The sequence below is a fragment of the Tachyglossus aculeatus genome, chromosome 10 (genome assembly GCF_015852505.1).
Source record: "Tachyglossus aculeatus isolate mTacAcu1 chromosome 10, mTacAcu1.pri, whole genome shotgun sequence".
Taxonomy (NCBI): domain Eukaryota; kingdom Metazoa; phylum Chordata; class Mammalia; order Monotremata; family Tachyglossidae; genus Tachyglossus; species Tachyglossus aculeatus.
The window spans coordinates 9,056,217-9,077,050 of record NC_052075.1 but is presented as its reverse complement, the minus strand read 5'-3'; the positions used below and the strand labels follow the sequence as shown (position 1 = coordinate 9,077,050).

Sequence of the window (20,834 nt, the reverse complement as noted above, 5' to 3'; positions counted from 1 at the left end):
ACTCTGAACCCCATGCAGGATAAGGGATTGTGTCCAGCCTAATTTATTTGATTTCTCCCCCCGTGCTTAGAATAGTAAGTGCTTATTACCATACAAAAATGCCTTCATAAAGGAGAGGGCATCATCATCATCATCATCAATCGTATTTATTGAGCGCTTACTATGTGCAGAGCACTGTACTAAGTGCTTGGGAAGTACAAATTGGCAACATATAGAGACAGTCCCTACCCAACAGTGGGCTCACAGTCTAAAAGGGGGAGACAGAGAACAAAACCAAACATACTAACAAATAAAATAAATAGAATAGGTATGTACAAGTAAAATAAATAAATAAATAGAGTAATAAATATGTACAAACCTATATATACATATACAGGGGCATCAAACCTACCCCTGTTATGTCTGCTTTTAAAGCATGTTAAGAACAAAACTAGAGTTGTGAAGATTTGTCTACAGATTGTATATTCAGTAGTTCAAAGAGGACCAAAACTGGCATAAACGATATTTTGGAGGGGGATTTTTTAAGTACGATGTTTGTATTACACATATCAGCCATTTCAGGGTTTGTCACCAAAATCTCATTCACAGTTGCCCTTTAGGTTTAGATGGTATGAAGTAGAATATTTTAATTACATAGTCTTAAATTAGATTTGAATATTAAAAATCTGGCAACTGAAAGCAGATCTATAGTAATGTCTTTTCAGGAATTGCTAAAACACTTCAAATAATGTACAGACTGATTAGATATCTTGATTTGTGAAGTGGGATTTGGTTTACATTTGTAACAGTTACAAATATGATGAAGTATTTTGCTTTTCACTATCAGCAAAATCTTGCATTTATTATGGTATACTTTGATGACTGGGCAACTGCCAGTCCATTGCAGAGAAAAAAAGTAAATTTACAGGGAGTACATTATTCATTATTTTCCAGAGAAATAGTTACCTTGAAAGCAACTTTGAAGACAACTTCAGGTATTTTTACAATTGGTATATTATTTTTCTCCCAATGTCAGGAATGGAAGAAAATCAGCCTTTTTATTTATTGCAACATTTATTATTTATGCAGCTTTGGCTAACTTTCCCCATTGTTATGTGACTTGTATAAACAAATGATACATATGTAAAGATCTTCACCTGAACTCAGTAAAACCAATAATGTAAATCAAGTGAAAATGCGGTTTTAACTTGAATGTGTTTCTCATTTGCTAATGTCAGAAAATCTACAGTTGAATAATAATAATAATGACATTTATTAAGCACTTACTATGTGCAAAGCACTGTTCTAAGCACTGGGGAGGTTACAAGGTGATCAGGTTGTCCCACGGGGGGCTCACAGTCTTAATCCCCATTTTACAGATGAGGTCACTGAGGCACAGAGAAGTTAAGTGACTTGCCCAAAGTCACACAGCTGACAAGTGGCAGAGCCGGAATTAGAACCCATGAATGCTGACTCCCAAGCCTGTGCTCTTTCCACTGAGCCACACTGCTTTATTTTGGAAACCTTGTATATTTTCTACTTGAGAGTGCCTTATTTATTTATAAATTGTGCTTTTGGATTCTGGACAGGTAGGAGCAGGAAGAGGAAGAACTGGTGTCTCTTGGATGGGTATTCAAGGAAATAAGAAAAAACCATCTCATATGTTACTTTCCCTTTAGAGCTCATGGAGTGTCTTGTGATCCTCAAAATACAAATTAAGAAAAATTCAGGTTTATGAAGCATTTTGTATTTGCTATTGATGTAGTTTTTTTTTCTGTTTGTAGGATTTTGAGCAACAATAAAATATCAGAGTTGAAGAATGGTTCTTTTTCTGGATTAAATCTCCTTGAAAGATTGTAAGTACCATGCATTTTTTTTTTTATTAAATCATGGGTCCCATTTTGAAAAGGAAATATATATTTTTTAAAATAGTATCTTTTAACTTGACACATTTCCATGCTTTGTTCATCCTTACTTAACAACCTCAAAATTATAAAATCAAAAATTGAACCTAACTGGCAAATCCAGTACCAACCAATTCTTTATTCTTCCACCAAACACTTATTTCTCCCAAAGTGGTCAGGAAGGGTCTATAGGGAACCATCCAGTGCCGAAACAGATGACTCTTAGGAGTCCTCTGCAGAGTTTATTCAGTGTTTATCATCTGCAGAACTCTGCATGAGAGGGGAACAAGTCAAAATTGAAGTAGTTAAATTCTCATCTTGCTGTCCAAAAATCCAACTCTACTAGGTCCACACTGAAAAATCAGACAGCCGCAAGAACATTCTTCCATGTCAGTCTTGTGTGAATTTAGTACAGAATTTTTTTAAAGGATGGGTAAATGATGGAAGCAGTTTTGAAGGAAGGAGACTCATTGTTTAATATATGTAATCTAAAAAACCCAAATAATCTTAGCTCTTAATGAAGTGCAGCTGTCGAGGCAGTTATATGAATGTCTTGGATATGAGTGTACAGTTTAATACAGACAAATGAATGTTTTCTTATCCCTCCACAATGGCGAGTAAATAGATACCATGATACATTCCAGCTGGGCATTTTCATATCATTGGTGTTTAAATATTTTACCTAGAAGAATGTCTGAAGATTGCACTGTTGAACTTGAGGGGATGTTTCCAGACATTTAAATGCTTTCGTACACTCTCCCTTCAGTGATTGTTATTACTTTTGAAATTTTTGTTGTGATTGTCTTTTCCTAATATTTTAACATTCACTGAAAAAAAAAAGACTTTTTTCCATCATTATCATATTGATTAGCAAGTTCAGGGTTACAGTGTTGAATTTTGAATTGGCTAACATTTAATAGTAATACTATAAATACATCTACCTCCTACACTGTAAGATTGTTATGGACAGGGAATGTGTCCACTGATTCTGTTGTACTCTCCCAAGTGCTTAGTTCAGTGCTCTGCACATAAGTGCTCAATAAATACCCTTAATTTGATTTAGACTGCTCTTTGATCATGAACATTGTATTAATGACATTTATTGTGTGTATCATCCCTTTAAATATACTTGGGTTGTTTAGGTCATTTTTGTGGATCTTGGGAATGTGTCCATCTGTTTTACATTATTTTCTAAGAAAAGCAGTACTTTAACCTTTTTTTAATGGCATGACGTGCTTACCCTGTGTGTCAAGCGCTGTAAGTGCTGGGGTAGATACAAGGTCATAAAGTCAGACACAGTCCCTGTCCCAACATGGAACTCAGTCCAAGTATTGAATCTCAGTTTTACAGTTGAGGAAGCTGAGGCACAGAGAAGTTAAGTGACTTTCCCAAGGTCACACAGCAGTCAAGTGGCTTTTGCCTCGACCCCATCTCTATTTTCCAGAGCTTATTAAGAATGTTACCTAGGGTTTTTCAGTAGAAGAAAATCTCATTGTGAATTATATTTTGGGTGGGTTTTTTTGTTTGTTTTTTTACTGAATCCTCAGCAGTCACAAGTGAATTTCCAGTATAATTTAAATTTTGAAATACAGGATTGAAAACCGTGTATGGATTGAAACATGCTTTACTTTTTCACTGACTCAAGTGGTTTCCCTAATCATTGTACAGAGTCTTTTTTCCCTATTTCTTGATAGGTGTTCTCTTTGTAACCTCTGTCTTTGAGTTGGTTCTTGCACAGGGCACCTTTCTCGATCTACCTATTTCTATTTTTAATATGCTTTTTTAAATCCCATTCTTTCATTGTTTAGATGGGACTAGTGACCACCTGTTTTCCATCTCCATTTGGGAAAGATTTAATTTAAGTAGTCAGTTATTGATAGGGCAATAACTGAATCGTATTGGGTGACCATGGGAAGTTGGGAATTGCCTTCCGGGAGATTTGCTCACTGTAGGCAGGGAACATGTCTACACATCTTGGTTGTCTTGCACTGTACTCTTCTAGGTGCATAGTACAGTTCTCTGTACACAGTGAGCCCTCAGTAAATACCATTAATTAATTTTTTTTTTTTTTAGGAATGTTACTTTTTCTATAATTGCAAGTTACTCTGGAGCTGTCTCTGCCTCACTGTCCCCACTGCTGAGACTATTCTAATCAGGCCAGATGTGACAGTAAAGATAGTTAATGCTGGGAAAATAGAAACTTATATACACTTGTTACTGTGTATGTTATATATCAATCAATCAATCAGTCGTATTTATTGAGCGCTTACTGTGTGCAGAGCACTGTACTAAGCGCTTGGGAATGCATATGTTATCCTGTTGTTGGGTAGGGACAGTCTCTATGTGTTGCCGACTTGCATTCATTCATCCATCCAAACATTTATTGAGCTCTTAGGGTGCAGAGCAGTGTACTAAGCGCTTGGGAAGTATAAGTTGGCAACATGTAGAGACGGTCCCTACCCAACAGCGGGCTCACAGTCTAGATGGGGGAGACAGACAACACAACAAAACATGTGGACAGGTGTCAGGTCATCACTTCCCAAGCACTTGAGCTTCCCAAACTTAGTACAGTGCTCTGCACCCAGTAAGCGCTCGGTAAATACGATTGAATGAATAATATATCATGCAGTGCAGTTATTGTATCTGTATTCATAACTGGTTAAGATTTTTATTCACAGAAAAAAGGGGAAGAAACAGGGAGAGACTGTTGTAAAATCACTGACCTATTACGCTGGTACAGATTTTATCTGGTGGCATAAAACTAAGCTACAGAGAAACATCACCCTGAGTTCATTAGCTGTACTGTAGCTTTACAGAGAGACAATTAGGAGAGGTTAAATTCTGACAAACCTGTTGAATTGCATGGATTAATAATTGCACCCTCAACCCCATCGTGAGGCAGAAGACTACCAATAGGTTGTCTTTTAGTGCTGTGCAGTGTCCTAGGGCCTAGTCTCAAGTAAGGACAATTTTCCCATTGAGATTCCTGGAGAAGGGACACTCCCAACTGTTTAAATGAAGCATTTGTACTTGGCTGTCCAACTGGACTAGGCTGTGCCGAGATTATTTGACCAAACATTACACTTGTCATTACAGTGGGATTAGGAAACAGAACAGTAGCTGGGATGCAGAATCCAAGATAGTTCACAGGGAAGGATGAAAAGAGATGACGTCACACATTTTATCCCTCACTAATTTATCCTATCTGTCAAATAGGATTTCTCCACCATTGATAGCTATATGAAAATATACACAGGTGTCTTATTCTAAAATGACATCACAGTGACTTTTACCTTTGGGTCAAAAAAACCGAAAGGCCTGAAGTGATTACTGTGTGAGGGCACTGTGGTAAACGTAAGAGCATTAGATGAAACAGTCTATGTCACACAGGGCTCACAACATAAATGGTTAAAAACAGGCACAATTAAGAGTAAATTTAAGAATAAAAATGTTATGCATTTAACAAAAACAAGGTAACAATATATAACCATCCTCAAAAGGGGGATCACTTCCTGTGTGAGGTGAAGTAAGGACAATTGCTCTAAGTCCATTTTCTAGATTTGGCATGCCCATTAGAGAATATATGTTCCTAAGAAGGAGTTCTAAAAAGGTTAGATTGGAACTGTGACCCTTTAAGACTTAAACGATGTTGTTTTTCCCCGAACTTCTGAAAGCAGTTCATGTAAACTATATCAAAAATCGATGAAAAGATACTTGTCAGGCCTGACCTATCCTTCAGAACTTGGACTGTCTGTTGACACTAGACTCTGTTTCATGGCTTAACTATGATGAGCCTAGAAACATGCCCACTAGTCCAGAAAAAACCTCCCCTTTCCATATTCCACTTCTTCAACTGGTAGATACAACTTTTTCCTAGTTCTCCAACGAGTTTCTGTGTTTCTAACTTTTGGGAAAAGGTAAATCTCTCTGGTAAATCTTGAAACCTTTTTTAGTAGCATTGATCAGCCATGTGTCTGAAAGCAATTAAAGAAAGCTTGGCACTTCATTCTTGCAGCAGATCCTTGGAGGACAAGTTTGCAAATAGCCCCGAATCCTTCAGGATGTTATAGTATTTGTCTATGTTGGATAGATCATTTTACTGATGTTCTAAATTCACCCTATTTTGAGGATCAGGCAAAACTTCCTCATCGCCTGCTTCTTTTCTTTGTTCACCCTCTTTCTCCACTTCCCATTTCCAAATAAGAGCTGTTTCTTCTTATCCCTTACCTGAACAGTTTACCCATCCCTGCCTGGGCTGCCAGACTCCTCTTCCCCACTTTCGGTCTTTGTCATCTTACTCTTTCCTTCGCTCAAGAGGACTTTGACTTACCATATCACAATCTTGGGAGTCAGAAGAAGCTTCCATCCGTCTGCTGTGTGACCTTGGGCAAATCACTTCACTTCTCATTGGAAGGAGCACAGGCTTGGGAGTCAGAGGTCATGGGTTCTAATCCCCGCTCCGCCACTCGTCAGCTGTGTGACTATGGGCAAGTCACTTAACTTCTCTGTGCCTCAGTGACCTCACCTGTAAAATGGGGATTAAGACTGTGAGCCCTGCGTGGGACAACCTGATGACCTTGTCTCCTCCCCAGCGCTTAGAACAGTGCTTTGCATATAGTAAGCGCTTAGCAAATGCCACCATCATTATTCTCTGTGTCTCATTTACCTCATCTGTAAAATGGGGATTTAGACTGTGAGTCCTGTGTGGGACAGGGACTGTGTCCAACCCGATTGCCTTGTATCTACTCCAGCGCTAAGTACAGTGCCTGGCACGTAGTAAGTGCGTAACAAATGCCACAATTATTATTAAAGCATCTCCTTTAGGTCTGTATTTTCTCTTTCACTTACTGGCCACCGATTGCAGATATCCTCTGGAGCTTAGTCTAGGAACCCTCTGCTCTCCCAATCACTTGGCTCGATTCAAGTCCAGTCCTTGCAGATTTAATTTTATTTACACAGTAGCGCAGCATAAACTACAAATGGGATTTTCAGACTAATCTATGATATTTGAAACGGATGCTTAATGCATGCTTCACTGCAGACTAGACCTAAGTGTATTCCTGTTTTTTCTGTTGCCCCAGGTGTTTGAAGGGCAAGACAAGCATAGGTACACATCATGCTGATCATTCCTGTTTGGGCTTGTCTCATTTCTTTTTTTTCCTTAACTCCTGGACTTGTTTGGGCACTACTATGTTTTCTGTGGCTTGTTCCTCATCTTGAGTCTCACAGAGAATGCCGAGCTTTTAAGTTTAGTCCCCGTATCCTCTTGCTTGGAGCCTGGGATATGGGCCCTTTGTGTTCAGTCTGCTAGCATCTCAGTGCTTTTAGCATCTTGGCAACCTTTCTAAGGTAGAGCATACAACTGACAAAAAGGGGATCACTGTTTCATTTGAGTTAGATACAGTTACCAGGATTTTGCTTCTTGTGTCTTACTTTGGATGGATCTCATTTTGAAGCCTCATTGTGTTTGCTCTGGTAAATCTAGACTGCATTTGCCTTTTAAAAACCTAGCGCGCGGTGAGGTTTCCCTCTTGGTTGTAAAAGCTGGACCTTGCTTCCTGCAGAAGACTGACCTCATTCAAGCAAGGGGGTTGTCCTGAACTGGCTGTTGGGGGGAACCCGGGTATCCCTGTTATTCCATCTTCACTTTGCCATTACCACTGAGGCTTATAGTAGTAATAATAATTGGGATATTTGAGTGCTTACTGTTGTGGCCAAGCAATGTATTAAGCTGTGGGGTTGCTAGTTGGTGGAAGCTAAAGTAGCCCTGCTCTTGGGAAATGTACAACACTGTGTCAACCTGAGTAGTTATTTCATATTAAATGTTTTTCCTTTCTGTCTTGCAAGTGTTAGTTACATATCTCACAGTGGGTCAGTTCCTCTATAGTAATGCCTGTTTACATGTTTATAGAGCCCCCCCCCATCTCCCCCACCTTACCTCCTTCCTTTCCCCACAGCACCTGTATATATGTATATATTTGTACGTATTTATTACTCTATTTATTTTACTTGTACATATCCTATTTATTTTATTTTAATATGTTTTGTTCTCTGTCTCCCCCTTCTAGACTGTGAGCCCACTGTTGGGTAGGGACCGTCTCTATATGTTGCCAACTTGTACTTCCCAAGCGCTTAGTACAGTGCTCTGCACACAGTAAGCGCTCAATAAATACGATTGATTATAATTCTATTAATTTCTGTTGATGCCTGTTTACTTGTTTTGATGTCAGTCAATCAGTCAATCAATCAATCGTATTTATTGAGCGCTTACTGTGTGCAGAGCACTGAACTAAGTGCTTGGGAAGTACAAGTTGGCAACATATATCTGTCTCCCCCCTTCTAGACTGTAAGCCCGTTGTGGGCAGGGATTGTCTCTATTGCTGAATTATACTTTCCAAGCACTTAGTACCGTGCTCTGCACACAGTAAGCGCTAATAAATGTGATTGAATGAATGTTGGCGATCCCACTAATTCAGGAGGCTTTTGTTTAATTTATATGTCATAAGCATTTCCACAAAACTCAGTTGAAGCGATGTGACCGTTAGAAGAAAATGAGTAGACAGCATGAAAACTTGATTGTTTGAAATTTCTAATAATAATAATAATGATAGCATTTATTAAGCACTTACTATGTGCAAAGCACTGTTCTAAGTGCTGGGGAGGTTACAGGGTGATCAGGTTGTCCCAAGGGGGGCTCACAGTCTAAATCCCCATTTTACAGATGAGGGAACTGAGGCCCAGAGAAGTGAAGTGACTTGCCCAGAGTCACACAGCTGACAAGTGGCGGAGTCGGGATTCGAACCTACGACCTCTGACTCCAAAGCCCGGGCTCTTTTCCACTGAGCCACGCTGCTTCTCCAGTTCTTCTAGTTCTCACTATTGAAGTTGTGGGAGGTTAAAAAGAGATTAGTGCTTGAAAGTATTTTTCTTTTATGAGTTTGATTTTCATCTTTAGGAGACTCACTATGGAGTTCAATCAGTAGAAAAACGTTATATACCATTTTACCAGAGTCTGCAGCTCTCTCAGGTGTCAGACTGTATTCATGAAGATATTTCAAGTGGTTTGGAATGTTCTTGTCAGAAGCCTGCCAGCTGACTCTGTTTTTTGCTCTTTCTGTTGGAGTTCACTCTTGAGCCCTTCCTTTCATATGGCTCAGCTCCAAGGAAGCCCATCACCAGTAGTTACTCAGACCAGACCCATCTTGCCACTTCTTTGTTGTTTAGCTTTTTATACTTGATTTAGCTTTGCTGAATTTCAGTGAAGCTTGCCGAATTTGTATTGTAGCCAGTTCATGGCTCAAAAAAGTCAGGGATTATTGCTCTGCCATCTTTAAATTATTAGTCCTACTGAGAGCTCACCTCCTCCAGGAGGCCTTCCCAGACTGAGCCCCTTCCTTCCTCTCCCCTTCGTCCCCCCTCCATCCCCCCCCATCTTACCTCCTTCCCTTCCCCTCAGCACCTGTATATATGTATATATGTTTGTACATATTTATTACTCTATTTATTTAACTTGTACCTATCTATTCTATTTATTTTATTTTGTTAGTATGTTTGGTTTTGTTCCCTTCTAGACTGTGAGCCCACTGTTGGGTAGGGACTGTCTCTATATGTTGCCAGCTTGTACTTCCCAAGCGCTTAGTACAGTGCTCTGCACACAGTAAGCGCTCAATAAATACGATTGATTGATAATCCTTATTTTGTACTTAATAGCTATTTGTAAAAACCAGATGTTTGGAGCGACTTCCTTCTATTCTGAGCTTTAGTGTCAAGTTGAAGGTTCTGATGCTGTTTTAGTTTGGAGTAAAAAAAAAAAGTAAAGTAAAAGCTGCCCATAGTTGCTTTTTAGATTGCTGAATATATTCTATATTTGTAATATTGTCGTAGTCTTCCAGTCTAGAAACTTCAGAATAATTTTGAGACTATATTTGGCAATATAATGGATTGAGATGTTTTTCGCATTCACTGTGAAGTGCAATGCATAACCTTCCATGGTTCTGGAATTCTGTAAGTGCATAGACCTAGGGTATATGCCCTAAACCATAAAGGAAGTAAAGAGTTATGGGTTAATTAATCATTGGTATTCACTGAGTGCTGAGCTCTTGGGAGATCTAGTCCCTGTCCTCCATTTCTTAAAATCTAGATGAGGAGGTGGACACTAGCATACATTCCAGTAGAAGGAGGCAGTGGCATATAAAGACTTTGTATTGGGCAGGGGATGTGTCTGCCAACTTTGTTATATTCTAGTCTCCCAAGTGCTTAGTACACTGCTCTGTACACAGTAAGTCTTCAATAAATAGGATTGACTGATTGAAGTGAGGAGGTGTGAGTACTCAAGTGTTAAAGTGGGGCTCCAGCAGGGCAGGAAGAAGCATTTAGGAAGTTGGGAAGGTTATGGCTGTTGGGATTCTGGACACCCTTGCCTGAGTGGTTAGGGGTTTAATATCTATGATGCTTTTCCTCTTCTTATTTTGCTTGTTTATGTAGACAGTTTCTAAATAAAGAAGCAGTCAGTACTAGAAAAGCAGAGACCTTCACCAGAGCCATTCAGACAAGAGTTGAGAGTCTTGTCAGAAGGTGTGAAGACTTTTCAAGGCATTTTATTGGCACATTTTACAATTTTAACAGTAACAAAAACTGATGCATAACCATTTTAAATTATTTTAGCTGAGTCAAAACCATGCTGCAAAATCATCTTTAGAGAACAATTTCTAGTTTGAAGACTTTTCTTTGAAAGTAGTCTCCAATTTCAGTTGGCCAAAGAGATTTTCTAGAATGCAACAATGCTGCCAGTTCTCTTGGGTTAACAGGACAATAGTAGCTGCGTAGTAGCCCATAGGTCAAAGGTAATGTAAATTTGGTCTCCTGCATTTGATCTTTCCCACCTATTGAAATCTTCCATCAATTTGGTAATCAACCAATCATTCATATTTATTGAGCACTCATTGTGTGCAGAGCCCTGTAGTAAGCTCTCAGGAGAGTACAGGACAACAGACTTCGTAGACGCGTTCCCTGCTCACAGCAAGCTGACTGTCAAGAGGGGTAGACAGACATTAATATAAATAAATACATTTTGGATTTGTACCTAAGTGCCGTGGGGCTCACGGAGGGGTGAATAAAGCGTGCAAATCCAAGTGTAAGGTTGATGGAGAAGGGACTGGAAGCATATAGGACAATTAGAGGGACCTAATTGTCTTATTCCCTGAAAATGAGGGGTGACTGTGTTCCACATTTGCAAGTGCCTAGGCCTTCCTGCTAAGATGCTCTCCAGTGATTATTATTTGCATCTCTAGGAGGCCTTCCTGGATTGATTTCTCATCTCCAGTGCAACTGCCACTTCAGCCCTTCCACATCATCATCATCATCAATTGTATTTATTGAGCGCTTACTATGTGCAGAGCACTGTACTAAGCACTTGGGAAGTACAAATTGGCAACATATAGAGACAGTCCCTACCCAACAGTGGGCTCCAGGGCCTGTACCACAGTCAACCAAAGCATTTATGCACATATATAATCATAATAATGGTATTTATTAAGCGCTTACTCTGTGCAAAGCACTGTTCTAAGCGCTGGGAAGGTTACAAGGTGATCAGGTTGTCCCACGGGGGGGCTCACAGTCTTAATCCCCATTTTACAGATGAGGGAACTGGGGCACAGAGAAGTGAAGTGACTTGCCCAAAGTCACACAGCTGACAATTGGCGGAGCCGGGATTTGAACTCATGATCTCTGACTCCAAAGCCCGTGCTCTTTCCACTGAGCCACGCTCCTTCTCTCTCTAAACATATCTACAGACTCCTCTACTTGAACACTTAATCACCTATCATCCTTTCTGTTTTTTTTTGTCTACTTGTAAATGATTTTGTGTCTTCCTCTTTAGATTGTAAACTTCTTGAGGGCAGAGACTGTGCTTTTTAACTGTGTTATAGCCTCCCAACCACTTTCAACAGTATCTTGCACATAGATGCTCAGTATATTTGATTGAGATAGATAAGATTTATGGCTAAACCATCATTTCATTTTCCAATTATCTTGTTGTAAAGACTATACAAAATAAAACAGTACCCCTACTTCAATATTTTAGGGAACATATTAGTCGAATATTCTTTCTAAAACAGTTTTCCTCTAAGCACAAGCTTTTAAAAGGTAAGACTTTTACCTTTTTTCATGTGAGTCACGTGAAAACATTACCTTGAAAAAATAATTACCGGTAAAGTTTGCTTAGAGGTTTGGCCGATTTGAAGGATTATCATCTTTATTTAAATTATTTAATGCAGAATGTCTTATCTCATAAACTGTGAATGATTTGTGTAATGAGATGGAGCTATGAGCTGCAGATTATGTTTTAGACAGGTTTTACAAGTTGCAATTAGACATAAACTGTTCTGGAACACTTAAAATCTGTCTGGGTCATCATCAGCATATTGGCTTCTATCACAATTGGGGATTCTTAAAGCAATGATAGACAGAACAATATGAATAAGATAGGGGCAAACATTATAGCCAGGGTGATGAGATCTGGCCAACCAAGTGCCTGTCAATAAAAAAAATGGTGTAAAATACATTGAGTCTGGTTTTGTGTGTGTGTGTGTGTGTGTGTGTGTGTGTGTTAGTAGCATTTGGGTTTATGTAGAGAGTATGTGCCAAAAAGATTTTTTTTGTGGAAGATTAAATGTGAGGTGTAGAGGATCACAAAAATCCTTTGGGGAATCATAGGTTGAAAAAATTTGAGATGAATTTTCCATTGCTCATTTAGGACTGTGATTTTTATGATTTAAAGCAACAAGATAAATCAGGGACAGTGCTAGAATAATATTTAGCCTACTGACCTGCATCTTGCTTTTATGATCCATTTGTAACTTCCGCCTAAAGTGTTTAAAAGAGTTTTAGAGTACCTATTTGGACAAAAACAGTGTTTGCTGTAATATATGACAGTGTCCTTTCTCTTTTTAACAGGGACCTCAGAAACAACCTTATTAGTACAATAGATCCTGATGCTTTCTGGGGACTTTCATCTCTAAAAAGATTGTAAGTATTTCACTTGCTGTGAATTTGGATAATGCGTAAATGCTTTACTAGCGCTCAATAAATACAATTGAATGAAAGAATATTTTATTCCGTCTCTTTGGTTGGGACCTGAGAAGAGACTTTAAATGCAACTTTGCCATGGTGAGTAGGGTATGTGTGTTCCTTCCGTTATGATGGAGAGAGAAGGCTTCTTTTGGTTTTGGAGAAAGTTATCTCCTCCGCTGTCTGGATTGATTAAACACCATTTTCTGATATTTGAGTGCTTTGCCAGTTGCTAATGAAAATGGCACTTGGGTTTTGTACATAAGCACAGCGGTTAAGCCATTCTGAGACTTAGGAATGAATAATTCATTTGTCACTACAGAGGCAAGCAGTTGATTTATACTATGTGGCATAAATTGTTAACCAGTGTATCTGCTTCTTAGCAAAAGTTGGCCACATTTTAACCAACAGCCTTTTTTACGTTTGAAGTCGTGACAACTGCATCTTCATTTTCTGTCAAGTGGAGTAATGTATTTATGGTGTGGTGTATCTAATAGTTGGCTCACTCCAGGAAATTATAACATTTAAAAGGAAACAACACACAGTCATTGTGACCACCTGTAATGTTTAAATATAAGCATTCAGTAAGCAGTCCCTACTCCTATATCCCACCTCCAAATGTATCAGTATCCCAATCCTCCTGAGTCTCATTCCTACCTCTTCCAGTTCTGGAACCGCTCCTGGTTCCACTTTGGTCACCTGCATGCTTCTGGCAGACCCCTCTGTCTCTGTCAAGGCGGTGAAGAGTAGATGAGTGTTCATTATATTACCAGCTATTGTATGTTGAGAGGTTTTCAGTAGATCTGAGCCTTGCTCACAAAGGACTTAGTTTTTTTTGCGGGGGTGGGGAGGGGACGTGGAAACACAAATTCATAAATAAATATTAAATTCATAAATAAATAAATATTTGCGGGAACTTGGACAAGTCAGTTCACTTCTCTGTGCCTCAGTTATCTCACCTATAAAATAGGGATTGAGACTGTGAGGCCCATGTGGGACAGAGAATGGGTCCAACCTGATTGGGTCCAACTTAGTTCAAAGCCAGGCACGTAAGCATTATCAGTTACCATAAACCTTCTACTTTAGCATGTTCTCCAAGCATTTCATGCAGTATTGTGCAAATGATATGTGCCCAATAAATGATGTTGATACCGACTTTCAAGTTGAATCATCAGTTAATCACGGAATACTAAAACCTCATTCTACGGTAGTTTTCGAAAATCTTATGTAATAGGAAACAGAATTATGGGCCATAATTGAGTCAAAATTTGTGGACTTGGCTTTTGAGATTGTAGGCATTTTCCTAAACTAAGAATAGGTATTTAATATGAGTAAAACTGATACTGATATATATAGATAGATATAGATGTATAAACGGTATATATTGATATACATTTATAGGGGTGTGTGTGTATATCTATATTTATTTATATATTATAGATATATATATATATATATATATATATATATATCTTTTGCCTCTGTTTTCTTTTCTCAGTCAGTTTTATTTATTGAGCATTTACTAAGTGCTTGGGAGAGGATACTACAACTTCTGTTCTTTAAGTTTATAGTTCTGGACATGTGTTTGGGGGAGTGTAGTCTCTGTGTGTCTCCTCTGCAGTCTACTTCTCTGATCTCTGATCTTGTTCTCACTCTCGGCTTCCAGGCTGTCCGTCCCCTCGCCCCCTCGTACCTCACCTCCCTTCTCTCCTTCTCCAGCCCAGCCCACACCCTCGGCTCCTCTGCCGCTAATCTCCTCACTGTGCCTTGTTCTCACCTCTCCCGCCATCGACCCCTGGCCCACGTCCTTCCCCTGGCCTGGAATGCCCTCCCTTCTCGCATCCGCCAAGCTAGCTCTCTTCCTCCCTGCAAACCCCTACTGAGAGCTCGCCTCCTCCAAGAGGCCTTCCCAGACGGAGCCCCCTTTTTCCTCTCCTCCTCCCCATCCCCCCGCCCTACCTCCTTCCCCTCCCCAAAGCACCTGTATATGTTTGTACAGTTTTATTACTCTATTTTACTTGTTCATATTTACTATTCTGTTTTGTTAATGATGTGCATTTAGCTTTAATTCGATTTAATCTGACGACTTGACACCTGTCCACAGATTTTGTTGTCTGTCTCCCCATTCTAGACTGTGAGCCCGTTGTTGTGTAGGGACCGTCTGTATATGTCGCCAACTTGTACTTCCCAAGCGCTTAGTACAGTGCTCTGCACACAGTAAGCGCTCAATAAATACGGTTGAATGAATGTGAATGAATCTTTACCTACACAAGGGAAACGTGAAAAGCAGTCCCACCTTCCATTGTGTTCTCTCACCACTATTCCCTACCATTTTACCCAGCAGGACCTATTCATGGTTAAGCAAGGCTTCTGCTAGCCACTGGGTAGGGCAAAATCTGATAGGGCAAATAGGGCCAGAGTGGAAAGAGCCCGGGCTTTAGAGTCAGAGGTCATGGGTTCAAATTCCGGCTCTGCCAACTGTCAGCTGTGTGACTTTGGGCACGTTACTTCACTTCTCTGTGCCTCAGTTACCTCATCTGTAAAATGGGGATTAAGACTGTGAGCCCCCCGTGGGACAACCTGATCACCTTGTAACCTCCCCAGAGCTTAGAACGGTGCTTTGCACATTGTAAGCACTTAACAAATACCATTATTATTATTATTATTATTATTATTGTATTTACTCCAGCACCCACCATAGCCCTTGACCCATAGGATGCACTCAACATATGTCGTGCTTATTATAATTCAATAAGATCTAGCTAGGAGTTCCAAATATTCCCAAAAAAGGTTGGGGAAGGTGGTGGTGTGTACGAAGAATGTTTTCCTCAGACTTCTTTACGGGAATTCTACGTATTTCCAAATTCCTTCTGATGTTTTTCACAGATTATAACTTACTTTTATACACTATGGTCTCTGAGGGTGTGCTCTGCAAAAGCTTTTTTTAGAAGTGAACCTTGACCCTCCTAAAGTCCCCTGTTCAAGATACTGGTGAATTTTGAATTCAGCCTCTCGTGCTCTGCCTCACCGAGAAGTGGGAAATCTTTAGTTCTAGGTCAGGAAATAGTCGAGATGTTATTAGTCTTTAATAGCTTAGGTCCTGAAAATACTTGTTTTAAAAAAAGTCAATCGTAGTCATGACCCTGCAAAGTTGGGCCTCTTAATTGAGCTGTTTTCTATCTTTTGATCTTTTTGAGCTTGAGCTTTGAATTTAAGGGGCCTCCTTTGCTCTATCGTATGAAAAGGAACAGTTGAGAAATAGAGAAGGGCCATATGGAAAGTTAATAGTTAAGAAACACAGAACTAAAATATTAATGTTAGCCCTAAAGGATGTGGCATTTTAATAGTCAGGGAGGGTATCACTTTTGAGAGGCCAACTTTTTAAATGTTATGGCCTTTAATAATGTAACTGCTACCTAGCTGAATTTATAGAAGTTGTGCTGTACTCTAGTAGCAGCCAAAATATATATTAGACCTTTCAGGTGTCTTTGTTGTAGTTAAAAGCCCGTGTTTGCTTGTGCGTTGAGGAAAGTTAATTGTAACTAAAATATTTGCTCATCCTAGTTTGTTTTGAGGAGAGTCTATTATATTTTGTAAACAGAATTTCACTGTACCTTCAGTTGGAATTAATACTTCCGACATAGTTGAGGGCTTTTTTCAATCGTTACTGCACCTTTGGCAATATTCTTCTTCCAAGTTGTCCGTCATAAACTAAACTTTGTATGCCATGGAGGTCTTCCTTTGGTCCCGATCATGTTTCTCCATTTTGTTTCCAACATTTGATATGAGGCATCACTGCATTGCACCTAGTAAAATTTGTTTCTGTTTTTAGCCATTGAAAGTAATGAAATTTTAAGTTTCAGTAAACTTACTTGAAGAGCAAATGGCTGATTTGTTGGGTAGGGACTGTCTCTATATGTTGCCAATTTGTACTTCCCAAGCGCTTAGTACAGTGCTCTGCACATAGTAAGCGCCCAATAAATACGATTGATGATGATGATTGAAAGGTGGCACTTGTGCGTTTGCAGACTCTGGCTCTCCCCAATAATCTCTTACTAAAATCTCTTTAGGAGGCTATTAATATTGGAGTCTAGAATCAGAACTATTACACACTTCTGTTTTCATTGTTGTACTTATTGAGCGCTGACTGTGTTTATTGAGTGCTTATTGTGTGCAGAGCACTATACTAATCCACTCCCAGGTTACGTTTTAATGGATGATGGGGCTGACACCTGACACATAGTAAGCACATAACAGATATTTTTTAAAAAAAGAACAAATGGTTCTGTTTTTCAGGTAGGTAACGGGCACCTCTCCTTCCCATTGCCCTCATTCATTCATTCAATTGTATTTATTGAGCACTTACTGTGTGCAGAGCACTGTACTAAGCGCTTAGGAAGTACAAGTTGGCAACATCTAGAGACAGTCCCTTCCCAACAACGGGCTCACAGTCTAGAAGGGGGAGACAGACAACAACACAAAACATGTGGACAGGTGTCAAGTCATCAGAATAAATAGAAGTAAAGCTATATGCACGTCATTAACAAAATAAATAGAATAGTAAATATGTACAAGTAAAATTAATAGAGTAATAAATCTGTGCAAACATATATACAGGTGCTGTGGGGAGGGGAAGGAGGTAGGGCGGAGGGGATGGGGAGGAGGAGAGGAAAAAGGGGGCTCAGTCTGGGAAGGCCTCCTGGAAGAGGTGAGCGCTCAGTAGGGCTTTGAAGAGAGGAAGAGAGCTAGCTTGGCGGATGTGTGGAGGGTGGGCATTCCAGGCCAGGGGGAGGACGTTGGCCGAGGGTCGACGGCGGGACAGGCGAGAGCGAGGCACGGTGAGGAGGTTAGCGGCAGAGGAGTGGAGGGTGCGGGCTGGGCTGGAGAAGAAGAGAAGGGAGGTGAGGTAGGAGGGGGCGAAGTGATGGACAGCCTTGAAGCCGAGAGTGAGGAGTTTTTGCTTGATGCGTTGGTTGACTGGTAGCCACTGGAGATTTTTGAGGAGGGGAGTAACATGCCCAGAGCGTTTCTGCACAAAGATGATCCGGGCAGCAGCGTGAAGTATAGACTGAAGTGGAGAGAAAATTATGACAGCCTCATAGCTCAGCTTGCCTGAAGGACTTTTCCTGCACCAAGGCATCAGTTTCTGAGCAGTGTCATCCCACCAGAAGAGCAACAATTTCACAGAATAAAATAATGTTACTGTGTGGTGAGCTATTTGATGAGCACTCTAGGATTGTCTTCCCTAATACACTACTGTCATAAGCGTTTGGCTCCCTACAGTTGAGCAACTGTCTCTTCTCTCCCTGTCACGTACATGTATAACACGTGCCTCTTGGTAAAGTCTCAATATAATTGTAGTTTAAGGATGAACTTTTAAATGTGTTGCACTCCATCCACTCAGTCACCTGACCCAGCAGGAACATGACTGGCTTGAAGCGAGGGAGTGCCAGTGGTGTTGCATGAGCAACTAGCCCCCATATCGGTTATTCGATGTAAATTCTCCGACCCATGGTCTTCATGACTGGACCAAGATTTGGACGATGGGAGAATCCATCACCCTATTCCTCAAAAATGTCCAATGATGATCCAGTTGGGTTCAAGGTTCTCAACCCGCTGCCTCCTTATCATTCCTCTTTCTTCCATACAATCTAGTTGCATGCTTTACTCCTTCAAACATTAACCCCTAAATGATTCATTTTTACGTGCTATGGAACTGCTCTCCATGGCCTTCCCCAACCTCCTTCAAATGCATCATCGAAGCCAAATCCTTCAAAAGGTATTTTGCAAGTAAATCTCACCTCCCTGGGCAGGTTATCCCACCAGAAACTCTTAGCACTTGTGGGTACATAGCTGCATGTGTGCATTTTTTTATGTACTGTTGTGCTTCATATCTGTTTTCCCTTGTGTTCTCATGTAGATCGTAAGCTCTTTGAGGTCAGTGACCCTGTGTTTGTCAGTTTTCCATTATTTAGTCTTGCACAGAGTAGGAACTCAAGTACTCATGATGTATTGTGTAATATATTTTTTTTTCAGAGACCTGACAAACAACAGAATAGGATGCCTGAATGCAGATATATTTAGAGGACTCACAAATCTCGTTAGATTGTAAGTACTTGTGTTTATCTCTAAAATATTGCAATGTATCAAACATTAGCTTGGGGAAGCAGCGTGGCTCAGTGGAAAGAGCCCGGGCTTTGGAGTCAGAGGTCATCGATTCAAATCCTGGCTCCGCCACTTGTCAGCTGTGTGACTTTGGGCAAGTCACTTCACTTCTCTGGGTCTCAGTTCCCTCACCTGTAAAATGGGGATTAAGACTGTGAGCCCCCCGTGGGACAACCTGATCACCTTGTAAACTCCCCAGCGCTTAGAATAGTGCTTTGCACATAGTAAGCGCTTAATAAATGCCATCATTATTATTATTATTAGGTAAGTCCTGTCGGTTCGACCTTCACAACATCACTAAAATATGCCCTTTTCCCTCCGGTGCTACCATGTTAATTCAGTCACTTATCCTATCCCTTCTTGATTACTGTTTCAGCCTCCTTGCTGACCTCCCTGCCTCCTGTCTCTCCCCACTCCAGTCCATATTTCACTCTGCTGCCCGGATCATTTTTCTACAAAAACGTTCAGGCCATGTCTCCCTATTCATTCATTCAGTCGTATTTATTGAGCACTTACTCTACACAAAATACCATACCAGGAGCTTGGGAGAGTACGTAGTACCAACAAACAGACCCACAACAAGCTCCCAGCTAGAGGGGGAGACAGACATTAATGTCAATTAAAAAAAAATAAATGACAGATATATACAGGTATGTGCTGTAGGAATTGGAGGGAGGATGAATGAAGGAGCAAGTAAGAGCAGCACAGAAGTGAGTGGGAGAAGATGAGAGCGGGGCTTTGTCAGGGAAGGCTGCTTGGAGGAGATATGCCTTCATTAAGACTTTGAAGTAGGGGAGTAAGGCTCCTTAGGACACTTCAGTGGTCGCTTGCTCATCCACCTTCGCATCAAACTCCTCATCATTGGCTTTAAAGCACTCCATCACCTTGACCACTTCTACCTCACCTTGCTACTCTTCTACTTCAACCCAACCCACACGCTTTGCTCCACTGATGCTAACCTTCTTGAGTTCTGTGGGGTTGAGGGTGGAGCAAATATCACATGCCCAAAGGTTACAAATCCAAGCGTATAGATGACGCAGAAGGGGGAGGGAGCCTGGGGAAAAGAAAGCTTAATAGGGGAGGGCATCGTGGAGGAGGTGTGAGATTAATTCTAGTATGACTTAAGTAAAGGAAATCTGTACATCAACTGTCTCCCCTTCTAGACTGTGAGTCGGTTGTTGGGTAGTGACTCGCTATATGTTGCCGACTTGTACTTCCCAAGCGCTTAGTACAGTGCTCTGCACACAGTAAGTGCTCAGTAAATACGATTGAATGAATGAATGAAGAACAGTTGCCTCTTGTATTCTAATTTGTTCCTCAAACAAGCAAACTCACATTCACTGTTGCCCATGTTGGGAATTGTGAGAGCCAGTGAATTCATTTTCCTATCTTTTTTCTCTAATTTTTTTTTTCAAAACTGACCTCTTGCATTCATTCTTCTTTTCATCTGACGTTCAGTGGGACCAACTGTGTGCAGCGGGTGTGTGGGGAGGGTGTACAGTCTATCCTGTCAGTGTACAGTTTAGATCCCCTGTTTCTGCCTGGGAATAAGGGGATCTCATACAGACTGTTTCAGGCTGTTCAAAAGGAAATGAGGCTTGTCCCCAAAGTGTCTCAACCATCCTCCAACTCCTCCTTGCATCCCAAGCAAGAGAATAAACCTGTCTCCAAACCCTTCCCGTGGGAATGCCTGCTGCCTTGGCTGACTCTCATCCCCCA

At 40.5% G+C, this 20,834-nt stretch overlaps 1 protein-coding gene across 1 annotated transcript in view; it reads left to right on the top strand.

Moving 5' to 3' along the window:
* Positions 1 to 20,834, top strand: part of ADGRA3 (adhesion G protein-coupled receptor A3) — an 81,799-nt gene that overhangs the window by 14,500 nt on the left and 46,465 nt on the right. Inside the window, exons 2-4 of the mRNA XM_038751942.1 lie at positions 1,764 to 1,835; positions 12,837 to 12,908; positions 18,987 to 19,058. Coding sequence (XP_038607870.1) covers positions 1,764 to 1,835; positions 12,837 to 12,908; positions 18,987 to 19,058 — 216 coding nt within the window. The remainder of the gene's footprint in view (positions 1 to 1,763; positions 1,836 to 12,836; positions 12,909 to 18,986; positions 19,059 to 20,834) is intronic.